Source organism: Hordeum vulgare, chromosome 3H (assembly GCF_904849725.1).
Source record: "Hordeum vulgare subsp. vulgare chromosome 3H, MorexV3_pseudomolecules_assembly, whole genome shotgun sequence".
Lineage (NCBI taxonomy): Eukaryota > Viridiplantae > Streptophyta > Magnoliopsida > Poales > Poaceae > Hordeum > Hordeum vulgare.
This window is the reverse complement of record NC_058520.1, coordinates 578,270,183-578,284,589: the sequence shown is the minus strand read 5'-3', so window position 1 is coordinate 578,284,589 and position 14,407 is coordinate 578,270,183. Positions and strand designations below refer to the sequence as shown.

Genomic DNA, 14,407 nt, shown 5'->3' with positions numbered 1-14,407 from the left:
CCCCGGCTTCGCGGAGAGGAGGCGGCGGTCGCCGCAGTCGCGGGAGGAGATGGGCCTGTCGTCATGGTGAATTTCTTCGGCTGGAGGTGGAGCTGGGGTCGCCGGAGAAGGCAGAGAATGGGGGAGGAGACCGCGTCGCCGCAGCCCTCTCCACCTCAGCGCGCCATCGCCAGTACGTCTCCAGACCGTGCTGAAGGCGGGCCGCCGCAGGAGGTAGCCGGGGAGGTTGCTGGACGGGAATGAGCCAGGTGAAGCCAGATCCGGCGGGGGACGGCTGCCGCGGGGCGGGGGTACGGCTGCAGCGAGGCTCTGCCATGTGGAATAAGAGGAGGCGGAAGAGGAGGAGGCGGTCCCCGGCTTCGCGGAGAGGAGGCGGCGGTCGCCGCAGTCGCGGGAGGAGATGGGCCTGCCGCCATGGTGAATTGCTTCGGCTGGAGGTGGAGCTGGGGTCGCCGGAGAAGACAGAGAATGGGGGAGGAGACCGCGTCGCCGCATCCCTCTCCACCTCAGCGCGCCATCGCGAGTACGTCTCCGGCCCGTCGCCTCCAAGCGCCGTCGCCGGGCAGTCGACGGCCCATCGCCTCCTCGCCCGTCGCCGGCGAGAAGGCCCCTCCGACGGGAATGGATAAGCCGGGGAGGGGGGGTTATGTAAATCCGAAACGTTAATAACTTAGAAACATACTGCGGGTTGAATACCGAAAACGTGAGGGATGCTTTTAAAAAAATGCCACGACGGACGACAGAAGCGTTGCGTGCTTTATTATTAGGGTAGATATTGCCCGTGAAATTTTGATATTGCAAGGGATAGTCCAACGAGAAAATGCCATATCGATGCATGCACCTGAGCCCCGATATATGCAACACCGCAGGGATTGTGTAAAAGAAGAGAGAAAGCCATGGATCTGGTGGATTCCACCCGTGCAGGAAAGCAACATTCTACGAGCCGGCTGACCCGAGATTGTTTTTCAGTTTTGGTTTTTATTTTCGGTTTTCATTTTAGTGATCCCAATATCCATGTTTCATACTTCCTCTGTTCCAGTCTTCCAGAACATAAGATGTTGTTTTTCATGCAAGTCAACCATTGACTGTTTGACCAATATTGTATAATGAAATGACAAAATCTACAATACCTAATAGATAAAATATAAAATTACTTTTCATGATGATTCGAATTATATAAATTTAGCAATGAGGATTTTGATATATTTTTCTAAAAAGTTTTTCAAACATGCACTCTTTTGACTTTAAAAGAAAATGCACCTTATATAAAGGTGCGGAGGGAGTATAATTTAAGTTTATCGAATGTTCACCCGGGGCGAGGTGCCTCACCTGATATGTTCTAATCTCATTCAAATATATACTCCAAGCCAAGCAATTCCCACGTTAATGCAATTCTACTTAGAGCATCTCCAACGGCAGCGCAAAAAATCCACGCCTAATAAATTTTTTAGCACGCCACTGTAGCAGTTTTAAAGCGCGGGGACCGGAGCATCTCCAACAGACGCGCGCTAGTGCGGCGCCCAATCCAGTCCGATCCAGCGGTCCCATGTGCAGCAGCTCAGAGTTTGCAGCACGCGCAAGCCGGCGCACCAAATATGCTGTGCGCGATAGCGATTTTGAGCGCGCGTCTAAAAAAATTTAACGCGCGCAGTGTTTTGCAGCTTCTGTTGAAGCAGTCCGACGTTCAAAAAACAGATATTTTAACGTGCGGAGCAGTTTTTGATCACCCGTTGGAGATGCTCTTACCACAATCCAGCTTTTAAGGTTGGCCCTATCATCGCTGCAGCAGCCATATTGTATTTGCTCCCGCGTCCCGCTCACCGGATGAGTGAACCACATGTCATGTCTCGTCGGTACAGAAGACCGATCGACACAGCAAGAGTGCCGCAGAAAGATTGTGCAGCCCTGAAGCGTCACATGTGACGCCAAGCTAGTCAACATGCATGCTGCGTACGTCAAGGGTGATGATTGCGCATCGCCGTAGACCCGCCCAACACAATTCCCATGGCTCTAGTAGCTTCTGTTCCAACAACTGCTCAGCTTAATCTGGGCTATATAAACAACGCGACCGAAGCTATGCACGTACACTTGCAAATTGAGTATCACAGGGCTTAAGGCTTTAGAGAGCACACACGTACACAGTAGAGCAGAGAGCTTACGAGCGGCGAAGAGCAAGAGATCGACCGAAGACGATGGCCGGTGAAGGAGATGATGTCAAGCTACTAGGTTCGGTGATGAGCCCGTTCGCGGTCCGCGTGCGCATGGCGCTGCACGCCAAGGGCGTCAGCTACGAGTACCTGGAGCAGGACCTGTTCCACAAGGGCGACCTCCTCCTCGCCTCCAACCCGGTGCACAACAAGGTCCCCGTGCTCATCCACGCCGGCAGGCCCGTCTGCGAGTCGCTTGCCATCGTCGAGTACGTCAACGAGGTCTGGGCCGACGGCGCCTCCCTCCTCCCTGCCGACCCCTACGGCCGCGCTGTCGCCCGCTTCTGGGCCGCCTACGTCGACGACAAGCTGTTCCCCGCGTGGTTAGGCATCCTGCGCGCCGCCACGGAGGAGGACAGAGCGGAGAAGCTCGACGCCGCGCTCGCGGTGATCGGGCTCATGGAGGACGCCCTCGCCCAGTGCTCTGATGGGAAGGACTTCTTTGCCGGCGACTCCGTCGGGTACCTCGACCTTGCGCTCGGGTGCAACCTGTTCTGGTTCAAGGCGCTGCGCGAGATGTTCGGCGTGACGCTCATCGACGCCGGAAGGACTCCGGGCCTGGCCGCCTGGGCTGAGAGGTTCGAGCAGACGGAGGCCGGAAAGGAGGTGGCCCCGCCCATGAAGAGTATGGTGGAGCATGCCCGGAAGCTGCGGGCTATGGCAGGTAATAATTAAGTGGCAAGCTTGGAGGAGTTTCTTCTTGATTCGGTCGACCACGAGTTGGATTTTGTTTGTTCAGTATAAAGGTGGTCATTGTGAATCGCCCCTTTTAGTTAGTTTACTTATTAAAGATTTGTGATCTGTCCAATATGCAATAAAATGGTCATTATTTTTAGAAAGTTGTGGCTGAGCAACCCACTAACTTTGTCAGGAGTGTAGTGTTAAACACCATGTATACTACCCAAAGTTTTAAATAACGGGCTACGCCATTTAGCGGCGGCTCTGCCAACAACTAAAAAAGGCTATAGCAAAGCTATAGCGGGCTATGCCATCATTTAGTGGTTTTACTAAATGATAAGAAAAACAAAATATAATAATACAATCAGGTATCAAATATATATACAATATACATATACTATCCAGCTAGTCATAGAAACTTGCAAATCACAGGAGATGGTTCAGTTCAGCGCATAACAACATAAGGCTCAGGCACACTTGCACAGTAGGTAACTTGCACACTTGCACAATCTAACAACCAGCAGGACCAGGGTCACACTTGCACATAACAAAAGTAAGATGGCAAACTACATACGAACAACCATACAATTGCAGTGCATCAATCTGAATCACCAGAGGCATAGTTAGACTCATCTTGAGCTTGATCATCTGATTCCGAAGATGAAGAACATAGCATGGGATCTTCTTCAATGCTGTTAAGAAGAGAGTGGATGCTCTTCTTCCTCTTCTTCTTGGCTACTGCATACCTCTTTCTTTTTCTTACTTGTGCTTGTGATGTTGAAGTCTCTTGTTGAGCTTGAGCTTCATTACCTAAATATTCACTAGTATTGTCATTAGGAACGATCCCAGGAATGAACTCATTGGCTTCATCCTCCAGAACATCATTGATAACCTTCTCTATAGGATCCCTGTTCTTATTTGCTCTCTTATGCTGCAGCCTCGCGTTGAATTTGACGAAGACAAGATCCCTCAACCTATCACTGAGTAGTCTATTACGTTTTTTTGCATGAACCTACAGAGTGAACAAAAATTCAGTGTAGATGAGAACAAATCAAGGAACACATGAGAACAAAAATAAACCCGTGTGCTCCCATGCTTTCTTATGGTTCTTGAATGAGTCAAGCATCTTCTTCTTTCTTTTCTGCAGGAATGGCCCACTCATCTCATAGGCACTAGGTCCTTGAAGGGTTTTGCCATAATCTCCAATGGCAACTAGCATACATGCAAAGCTAGGAAGTGTCACAGTGTTGTGTGGAATGCCAGCTTCATAGAAAAACTGGCAGATGTACCCACAAGCTCTATTCCTCTTCTCTTCTAACTGTCGAGATGACAATTTGATTGAACCTTTTCGCTGAGAGTTGTCCCTTGATTCCTCTTGACACTTTGTTCTACACTTAACTTGCAGAACTTGTCCATAGGGCCACCTTGGGATCTGCTTGTGCCTGATGTTGATAAAATCATAACATCATTGTCACTATCTTCATCACTCTCCTGTTCTCCCTCCGAGTGATCTATGTTAACTAAACTTCTTAACTTCTCCACTTCTGTGATTTTCTTATCCTTCACATCATTACTCTTTAGGAGCAAAACCTTCATCTCCTCCTTGACATCATGAGGAACCTTCTGGCATGGTGCAACATTGTACTTCTTAATTCCAGCAAGGTGGAACTTCATCCTTGTTACGCCGCTAGTTAATATCTTGTTACAGAAATTGCATTGCAAAGCGTATGTTCTATTAGGATCTGGCATAGTACAGTACTTCCGTGCCGCATCATTTGATGCAACAACATGAGTTGCTGCTGTTTGTGGTACAGAGGCGGCGCTTGAGATACCTGCACCTATGAAACAAAACAAAAAAAATCAAATATTGAGAGATTTTACTCATTTTAGTGACAACAAGCAAATAAGGACGCACATATCTTAGTCTTCATTGTTATTCCAAGTTCAGATATTCAGAAATTTTAGTTACACCAAGCAAGCAAGCACACACATATAACAAATACTTTGCATATAACAGATAACCCATTACAATGAAGCAGGCTGGATCAAATCATACATCCATATTATCTGGAATTAAGCTCGGGGATGATTGATACGTCTCCAATGTATATATACTTTTTCATTATTCCATGCTATTATATTATCTGTTTTGGATGTTTTATATGCATTAATATGTTATTTTATATTATTTTGGGACTAACCTATTAATCTAGAGCATAGTGTGACTTTCTGTTTTTCCACATTTTTGAGTATTGCAGATTAGGAATATTAAACGGAGTCCAAATGGAACAAAACCTCCGGAAAGATTTTTCTTGGACCAGAAGACACCCAGCAGACTTGGAGTAGGGGGAAGGGCATCTGCCGGGAGGCCACAAGCCTGCAGGGCGCGCCCTAGGACGGTGGTCGTGCCCCCTGGCTTGTGGGCCCCTGCAGGTCTCCTAATCCTATTCTTTGGCCTATAAATTCACAAATATTCCTGTATCGCCAAATAGACCCACACAAATACGTTTACGCCGTCGGGAGTCTCTGTTCTATGAGATATAATCTGGGAGCCTTTTCCGGTAATCTGCCGGAGAGGGAATTGATCACGGAGGGCATCTACATCAACTTCATTGCCTCTCCGGTGATGTGTGAGTAGTTCACCACACACCTACGGGTCCATAGCTAGTAGCTAGATGACTTCTTCTCTCTAGTTGATCTTCAATACCATGTGCTTCATGATCTTCATGGAGATCTATTCGATGTAATACTCTTTTGCAGTGTGTTTGTCGAGATTCGATGAATTGTGAGTTTATATTCAGATTATCTATGAATATTATTTGAGTCTCTTCTGAATTCTTATATGCATGATTTCAAATCTTTGCAAGTCTCTTCGAATTATTGGTTTTGTTTGGCCAACTAGATTGGTAATTTTTGCAATGGGAGAAGTGCTTAGTTTTGGGTTTAATCTTGCGGTGTCCTCAGCCACTGACAAAGTAGGGGTAGCGAGGCACGTATTGTATTGTTGCCATTGAGGATAAAAAGATGGGGTTTTCATCATATTGCTTGAGTTTATCCCTCTACATCATGTCATCTTACTTAATGTGTTACTCTGTTCTTCATGAACTTAATACTCTAGATGTAGGCAGGAGTCGGTCCATGTGTGGAGTAATAGTAGAAGATGCAGAATTGTTTCGGTCTACTTGACACGGACGTGATGCCTATATGCATAATCATTGCCTTGAATATCTTCATAATTATTCGTTTTTCTATCAATTGCTCAGTGATTTGTTTGCCCACCGCATTATTTTCCTTTATGGGAGAAGCCTGTAGCGAAGCTTATGGCCCCCGAGTCTATTTTCCATATTATACTTTCACATATATAAACCAAAAATACCAAAAATACTTTGCTACAATTTATTTACTTTTTTTCCACAATCTTTATATATATCTCTATCAGATCTCATCCTTACAAAAACTCTGAAGGGGTTGATAACCCCTTTATAGCGTTGGGTGTAAGAGTTTGATTATTTGTGTAGGTACTACTATTAAGGCCTTGCTTGTTCCTCCTACTAGATTGATACCTTGGTTCTCAAAAAACTGAGGCAAATACTTATCTACTTCGTTGCATCACCCTTTCCTGTTCAAGGGAAAACCAACGCAAGCTCAAGAGGTAGCAGTTACCACTTCCGAATCGGGCCTGAACTCGTTCATCCAAGTGTATCCGCTGCGCCTAGTTAGATTTCGCCCCTCCGTTCGTACCCCAAGGTACTATTGTCAGGGTCATTCGCACGAGAGGCACCACATCAACATTAGTGTGGTCGCCACGGCCAACGACTCATCTTCTTCTTTCTCATTCCTAGTTGGTTTTAGTTCTCGTTCCTACTTATTTTATAGAATATTTATTTTTCTTTTTTGTTTCAATTTTTGGAACACTCTATTTTTATACTATAGCATGAACCACCTAGCGAATGTTGTTTCTTGTTGTGCTCATGGACGAACATTTTATCAATCGTCAGTGTGTCGACATCTTGCAAAGCATAGTCATCATCAAACCTGGTGAACCCTATGTCGCCCAAGTCGCGAGCGTATGGTGGCCATTGTCCATGTTGTTAAGCGGTGCTCGGCCATGCTGCTGAGAGCTTGTTGATCGTCCTTGCCCACAAACGCTTTCAAAAGGATTCAACACAATTAACTGTTTGCTTAATTAAATAAGTACAAAAATGATTAACGACATATCTAATTCTTTGCATGCCTAATTAACTCCCAACCAAACAAATTAATTATGTGACTAACTAAAAAAAATCCCTACTTCTGATTATATGTAGGCATAGATAATTATCTACCTAATTACTCAATTTCATTAATGATTTGATTAACAAATTGATTTGGTGCGAAAATATTTACTATTTTAATGAATCTAATTAATTGCACATGTAATTAAATTTCTAGCTGATAAATTGCTCTAAACGTTTGATTTTCAAATTGATATAGTGCTTGATTTCTAAAATATTTTCGCATGAATGGCTGCTACGAACGATGATGATGATGACGATCAAATATTGTAGGACACATTTTGTTAACGAATTTCTTGATATTTGAATGAACACATTTGATTTGAGAAGGTAGCATGTGTGCCTATTGTCAAAAATATGATATGACCGCGTCCATGAACGCGTATACGTAAGACACAATATGACAAAGTATCTACATACTTCCGATACGATATAAGAAACTTACTTCCTGTAGACACTTGAAAAAACCTAGTTCATGTAATCTGTAGAAAACTGAAGAAGACAAGAAGGTAACAAAAAATTGAATACGAAGGTCCACAATTCCCTCATTGGTCCTCGCATATTCGATTCTGGGTTCACGGGCTCGATCTTTCCAAAAAAATATAAAGATCTTCTAAGAGAGTTACCTGTTACCTTGCATACAATGTATTATCTCAGCCTGCACGTCACACCCATGGTTGCATGAGCATGTAGGTGTAAGTGAGCTCAACACTGAACCATGTGTACCATATACGTGATAGTACCTTCATCGTATTTGTAAGATTACCTCATCTCTGACGTGTCCTCATTGTTGGTGGATGCCGGGTCTGCGAGGGTGTAGATGGAGATCCAACCAAGTTGCACCAAGAATCTGTGTAGCTCCACAGCCAGGATCGTGTTGCACCATGCGACGACCACGTCTCGGCGCCCGAGCGTCGACTTTCCCTTGTCGGTGGCCACTACGACATAGCCGATTCACTTGCACTCCATGCACCGATGCCTCAGATGGACGCCCCTCACATACGCGACGGATAGCTGGGACGGAGGCAATGGCGCATAGGAGCCCAATGACCCGGTACACGGTGGCGTGGCCCAGCAACACACGTGAAGGATCAGGGCCGGAATGGAGCAGCGGCGGTAGGGGAGAAGCCAAGGAGGTAGGAAGGAGGGAAGGAAAGGGGCTTGTGGCGGTTGTGGGAGGAGATTGGGAGGGAGCACATACATTAGGTTTCAACGTAAGGGTTTTTCGGGGTTTCTGTTCATCAATTGGTTTTTTGTGGGATAGAAAAAATCCGTGATTAGTGGGAGGGGAATCTCGATGGGAGGGGGTGGGTGGGAGTGAGAACGAAACGAACGAACGATGACCTAGGTACCGAGACTTTAGGAGTAGAGATTTTTTTGGCACGGTGACGACGACACAACATTATAGAAAATTTTGGACAAAATTATCCTTGGGTAATTTGTTGGTTAGTGGCAAGTAAATCAATTAGGAAAATAAAGGAGGAGATACATACAATCAACAGAGAGATTCTCTCCTTTTTCTACAAAAAGGGATACATGCAATTGTGAGAGAGATACTTTCCTTTCTTTTGCATTAATTAAAGAGACCAATTAAGAAAGTTAGGTATGTGATCTTTTGTATGTAAGAAAACTGTTAATTTGAAAGAAAAGAGTGGAGAGATTCTCTCCTTTTTCTACAAAAAGAGATACATGCAATCGGGAGAGAGATACTTTCCTTTCTTTTGCATTAATTAGATAGATCAGTTAGGAAAGTTAGATATCTGATCTTTTGTATGTTAGGAAAGTGTTGATTTGAAAGAAAGGAACGGATAAAAAAATTTGATGGATAAGAAAACCATTGGGAAGGGGTGGTAAGAGGTGGGAGTAAAATAAACTAGAGTACCAAAATAACTGGTACCACAGTACCAACTACTCCATTAGTAGTAGAGATTGAAGCATTTATAGGCTTATGGGTAAATATGTTTGAGAGTTTTCTATAGTATGGTGCCCCTGGTCAGTTTTTATACTAGGTCCGCCCGTGGACATATGCACTCCCGTTTTAGGAGTAGAGATTAATATAATTTGGCGAGGTATGGAAGTATTAATAAATGTGATTGAGCCTAATTAATTCAGATTTGATCTTTAAAGATTTATTAGAAATTAATGTAATTTGGTGATGTAGGAAAATATTAATAAATGTGATTGAGCCATTTATGGTAAGGTTAATTAATTGAGATTTGGTCTTCAAAGATTTATTAAAAATTGAATATGATTGATTCTTTCACATAAATACATTACTAAATATGTGATGATGGAAGGAGCGAAAAAAAAACAAAAAAAGAGACGAAGGTGAGAGGTGAGGCGGAAAAAACCTGGAAAAGAACCTACCATCACAACCGCGGACATCTACTTTAGGAGTAGAGACAAGAAAATAGTGAAGAGAAAAATAAATCGGTGGCACAGGGTAGTGAGAGGAGATGGTGGTAAGTGACACGAAAAAACGACAAAAATAAACCTAGAACGGAAGCTACCAACTCCTCTTTTAGGAGTAGAGATGAGAGAAGGAAGAAAAAACAAATGAAAAACAGAGGAAGGTGGGAGGAGAAAGATAAAAACAATGTGGAACCGAATGTTAATTAACGTAATTTGGTGATGTATGGTAATATTAATTAATGTGATTGAATAATCTATGGTAAGGTAAATTAATTTAGATTTGGTCTTTAAAGATTCATTACAAATTAATCTTGATTGATTCTTTCAAAGAAATACATTACTAAACTAGTATAATGCCCGTCCATTGTCATGGGTCAGGAATATATTTTTATGAGTTGTAAATATAATTACAATACATGTAAAAATTTGCATGCATAGAAATTATATCATATAAGAGTAAGAAATAATTGAACTCCACTTTAATGATCCAACTAATTATCCCTCACAAACTAAAATCGACTTGATGTTTTAAAGTTATTTTTGTACAATGTGAGGAATGTTGTCTTCAACTTCATTGCATGGCACAATGTGAGTCGCTTCCTGATTATGATGAGTTTTAAATTGTAGGCTATGTATATATCATTTGGTTGGTATTTTTTCTAGAAGTGAGTTTTTATGATATGTGGCATTGATGTCAACATATAGAAGCTCCTCATTTTTACCTTTTTGACACCACTCCTCCCACTCATGCATCGCACAACCACTTTTTACTCTGCCTGCACAACCAACCAGCCACCGATTGTCGGCGCATCTCATCTCCCCACCACACCATCGTCGCTTACATATCTCCGAGGCACGTCCCCTCCATGCAATGGCAAAGCCCGCCCAATCCTCTCCCCACCACCTCATCTCTCATCCATGGCGTCGCCAGCCCCCTCCTCCCCCTGCCATGATGTGGTCTTCCTCCTTATCGCTCTAACAACCTCTCGCGCAGCCACCTCAACACTGAGCTAGCCCACCGGTCTAGCATTCTGGGTAGCTGGATCCGCCTGGGAGGTGAAAAAGGATTGCAACCCTCTAATAGTGCGAGCCACATAGCTAACCCATTTGTATGTGGGATGCACAATCTCCTACACAGTGGTGTAGCACTGCGAGGAGGTACACCTTGATCGTCGAGGATGCTCACCCCAGGCCAATTTCCGGTGCCAAGGAGTGCATATTATCATGCGAGGGGGCGCCAAGGCAATGCGATGTTTTACTCATTTGCCGTGCCCATCCGACTCAAGTTTGATGTAGCTGCCATCATGTCTACCCTTCCTATCAATTATCTTTATGGATTACATGAAAAGACTTCTACATGTGCGCACGTCACAACGCGCGATGGGCTTGAGAGGGCAATCATAATCTCCCTCTTGATATTAGTAGTGGGTCCCAGTATCTAATCTCATTAATTCATCTCCCCTGATTTTAAGGGTGTTTCTGCGGAGCTCGGGCGGAGCCCTGCTGAGACAAGATCATCACCAACCTCCGGAGCGCCGTCACGCTGCCGGAGAACTCTTCTACCTCTCCGTCTCTCTTGCTGGATCAAGAAGGCCGAGATCATCGTCGAGCTGTACGTGTGCTGAACGCGGAGGTGCCGTCCGTTCGGTACTAGATCGTGGGACTGATCGCGGGATTGTTCGCGGGGCGGATCGAGGGACGTGAGGACGTTCCACTACATCAACCGCGTTCTCTAACGCTTCTGTTGTACGATCTACAAGGGTACGTAGATCACTCATCCCCTCTCGTAGATGGACATCACCATGATAGGTCTTCGTGCGCGTAGGAAATTTTTTGTTTCCCATGCGACGTTCCCCAACACTCATGCCCCCCTGATTTTCAGGGGTGGGTGGACAGGTGGCATGAGCTTTTTGTTGCATGCATAAAAAAAGGAAAGGACAAAACATGAAGCACACAACTGCATTGCCTAATCCGGTCTAAGTGCCTTGTTAGAAACTGCACGCTCAATCGCGCGCAAATTTGCAACCATCTATACTATATTTCAGTCCTTGTGGCCATAGACTCAGCGCAAACGAGTGACGCAAAGTCGCAAATCACGCCTTCATTATTTAGACCTTGTTTTTTCTTTTTTTCTTTGGTAATACATGAGAGCCTTGTGTTACTAAGCTCTTTTGATGAAATGGCATCTTGCTATATATTTGCTAAAATAAATTACAGCCCAAGCGGGTATTTACTTTTTAAATATTGTTCCACCATAGCAAAGCATCGCCTACTTTGGTTGTAATTAAACACCATGCTGGGAGCAATGAGATATATACTTAATATATTGGAACCAAACGAATGGCCAAGAACCTGGGTATGTCTGAGTCATGTGCCTTGTGCCCTCACCTGTCTCCGAGCAAAATCCTGCCCGTCGGCCCCAAACCACGACTTAAGCCACCCCCTAGCATCTGTCGCGGAAATAGTATGACACCCCTTATAACGCCCAAGATGCGGTCATATCCTTATTTTGGCACGAGGGCCTCGACAGGGATAGAAACGCATCTCGTCATTTCGCAAGAATGGATATCGTTACAAGTACATGTACTGAAAAGATGAATATAAAGAATTAGCTTACACTCGCCAGAAGCTACATCAGAGTCACATCAATACATCAATATAGAGTCATCATGAAGAAGAGCACGGTCCGACTACAGACGAAAACAAATGACAAAAGAACGACGTCCATCCTTGCTATCCTAGGCTGTCGGCCTGGAACCCATCCTAGATCAATGAAGAAGAAGAAGAAACTCCAAATAGCACAATCAACACGCTCACGTCAAAGTGACTCTTTACCTATACCTGCAACTTGTGTTGTATTAATTTGTGAGCCGTAGGGGACTCAGCAATCTTATTTCCAAAGGTATCAAGACTGCAAAGCTTAATGGGTGAGGAATGGTTAAGTGGTGAGGCTGCAGCAAGCGACTAAGCATTTATTTGAGGTGGCTAACTTACGAGTACAAGTGTAAAAGAGGGGGATGATCTACATATAGCGAACTTGAATTACCGATGATCAAATGAATGATCCTGAACACCTACTTACGTCAGACATAACCCCACCGCGTCCTCGATCGGAGAAGGAGCTCACGAAAGAGACAGTCACGGTTACGCACTCAGTTGGCAAGTTTTTAGTTAAGTTGACTTCAAGTTATCTAGAACCAAATGTTAAACAAAGTTTCCACGTTGCCACATAACCGCGGGCACGGCTTTCCGAAAAATTTAACCCTGCAGGGGTGCTCCAACTAGTCCATCACAAACTACCACACGCTGCGACGAAATGAGCTCGATCAGGGAAAACCCGTGATCTCCTTGGGTTCCTATTGGAAAACCTCAACCTCGAGATAGCCCAAAATATCGTCGGAATCCCTCGTACAAGACGCTCGAGAAAGGTAAAACAAGTCTAGCAAGGCCGCCCGGCGTGTTGACGATCCTGATAGGAGCCGCGTATCTCGTTCTCAAGACACGACGGATGAGCGACACGTACGGTGGCCTGATAGAAATCACCCAAGTTGCCATGGGCTCGCCCCGCACAGTGGTCTAGGTTGGACCAACACTCATGAGGAGCACTGCCCGAGGGGTTTATTTAATTATCCACGGGGTGATCAAACCCTATGCATATTTTAGTTTGTTATTAGCAAATAGTACTAATGTTGGGCCTTGCCAGACAAGTTTTATCCCAAAACGAAAGTCAAGGGGGTCCCCATAACAACCCCAAGCATGTTAGGAGAGCTCATTTATAGAACATAACACCGGTAGCCGAAACTAAGGCGACAAAGATGGAACAAAACACCAGGCGAGAAGGCCAAGCCTTCCACCTTTTACCAAGTATATAGGTGCATTAAATTAATTAGCAATAATATGGTGATATAACAAGGAACCCATGTTTGCACATGGAAGCAACTGCACCTGCAACTAGCAACGCTATCAAAGGCTGAGCAAGTGGTAACATAGACAAACAAGGTTTGCTGGGTAGTGGAAAGATTAGAGGTTTTCATGGCAATGTTGGGAGGTTGATATTTAACAGGTGGTAGGCAACGAGACATAGCGATAGAAACAAAAAAACTAGCATGGCAATGATAGTAAAGATATCTAGGGAAATGATCATCTTGCCTGATATCCCGCTTGGAAGAAGAATGACTTTGTAAAGCAGACAAACCGATGTAGTCAAACGGATCCTCACATGCCGACACGCTTGCGGAACTCTATCGAGACGAAGAAAACCAGAAACAAGAATCAACACATGATACACCACACATATGCATGCCATGATGCACACCCTAATATGACACATGTTCATTTCAAATATGCAAGGCACGACAAGGCAATTCACCACATTCAAACACTACACGTTAAGTGGAGCTCAATATGCAACGAGTTGCATATTGACGAAACTCCACATACGAATTATTTAGTTCACTCATGTTTAGGTACACGATAATATCAAAGTTGTTAGACATGGAAAGGGGGTGAAGCACAAATTAAACTACCTATGTAGGAATTTTAAATGAGGCCGAAAACAACATATAGCATCTCCGAACTGACCCCATGTGTTAAATTCTAAATCTGACCAGATTTGTCCTAATCACATTTTATGTTTGTTAAACGGCAAAAAGAAGTGGTCCATGTGTATCTACTCATCGTTCTGGTCCATTTACATATATGGCTCATCTCCAATGGAGATACGGTTAATTAATTATGACCTAAACCGTTTCTATCACGTCGACACACAAACTGAAGCAAACAACCTGCTAAAGATCTTTAAACATGCTTGAGAGATGGAAACTATAACCTACACAA

At 44.2% G+C, this 14,407-nt stretch overlaps 1 protein-coding gene across 1 annotated transcript; it reads left to right on the top strand.

The window, feature by feature from the left end:
* The first annotated feature begins 2,026 nt into the window (after window positions 1-2,026).
* LOC123440723 (probable glutathione S-transferase GSTU6) lies at window positions 2,027-3,126 on the top strand. Its single transcript, XM_045117271.1, has one exon. The coding sequence runs from the start codon at window positions 2,193-2,195 to the stop codon at window positions 2,880-2,882; it is 690 nt and encodes a 229-aa protein (XP_044973206.1). The 5' UTR covers window positions 2,027-2,192; the 3' UTR covers window positions 2,883-3,126.
* The last annotated feature ends 11,281 nt before the right edge of the window (window positions 3,127-14,407 follow it).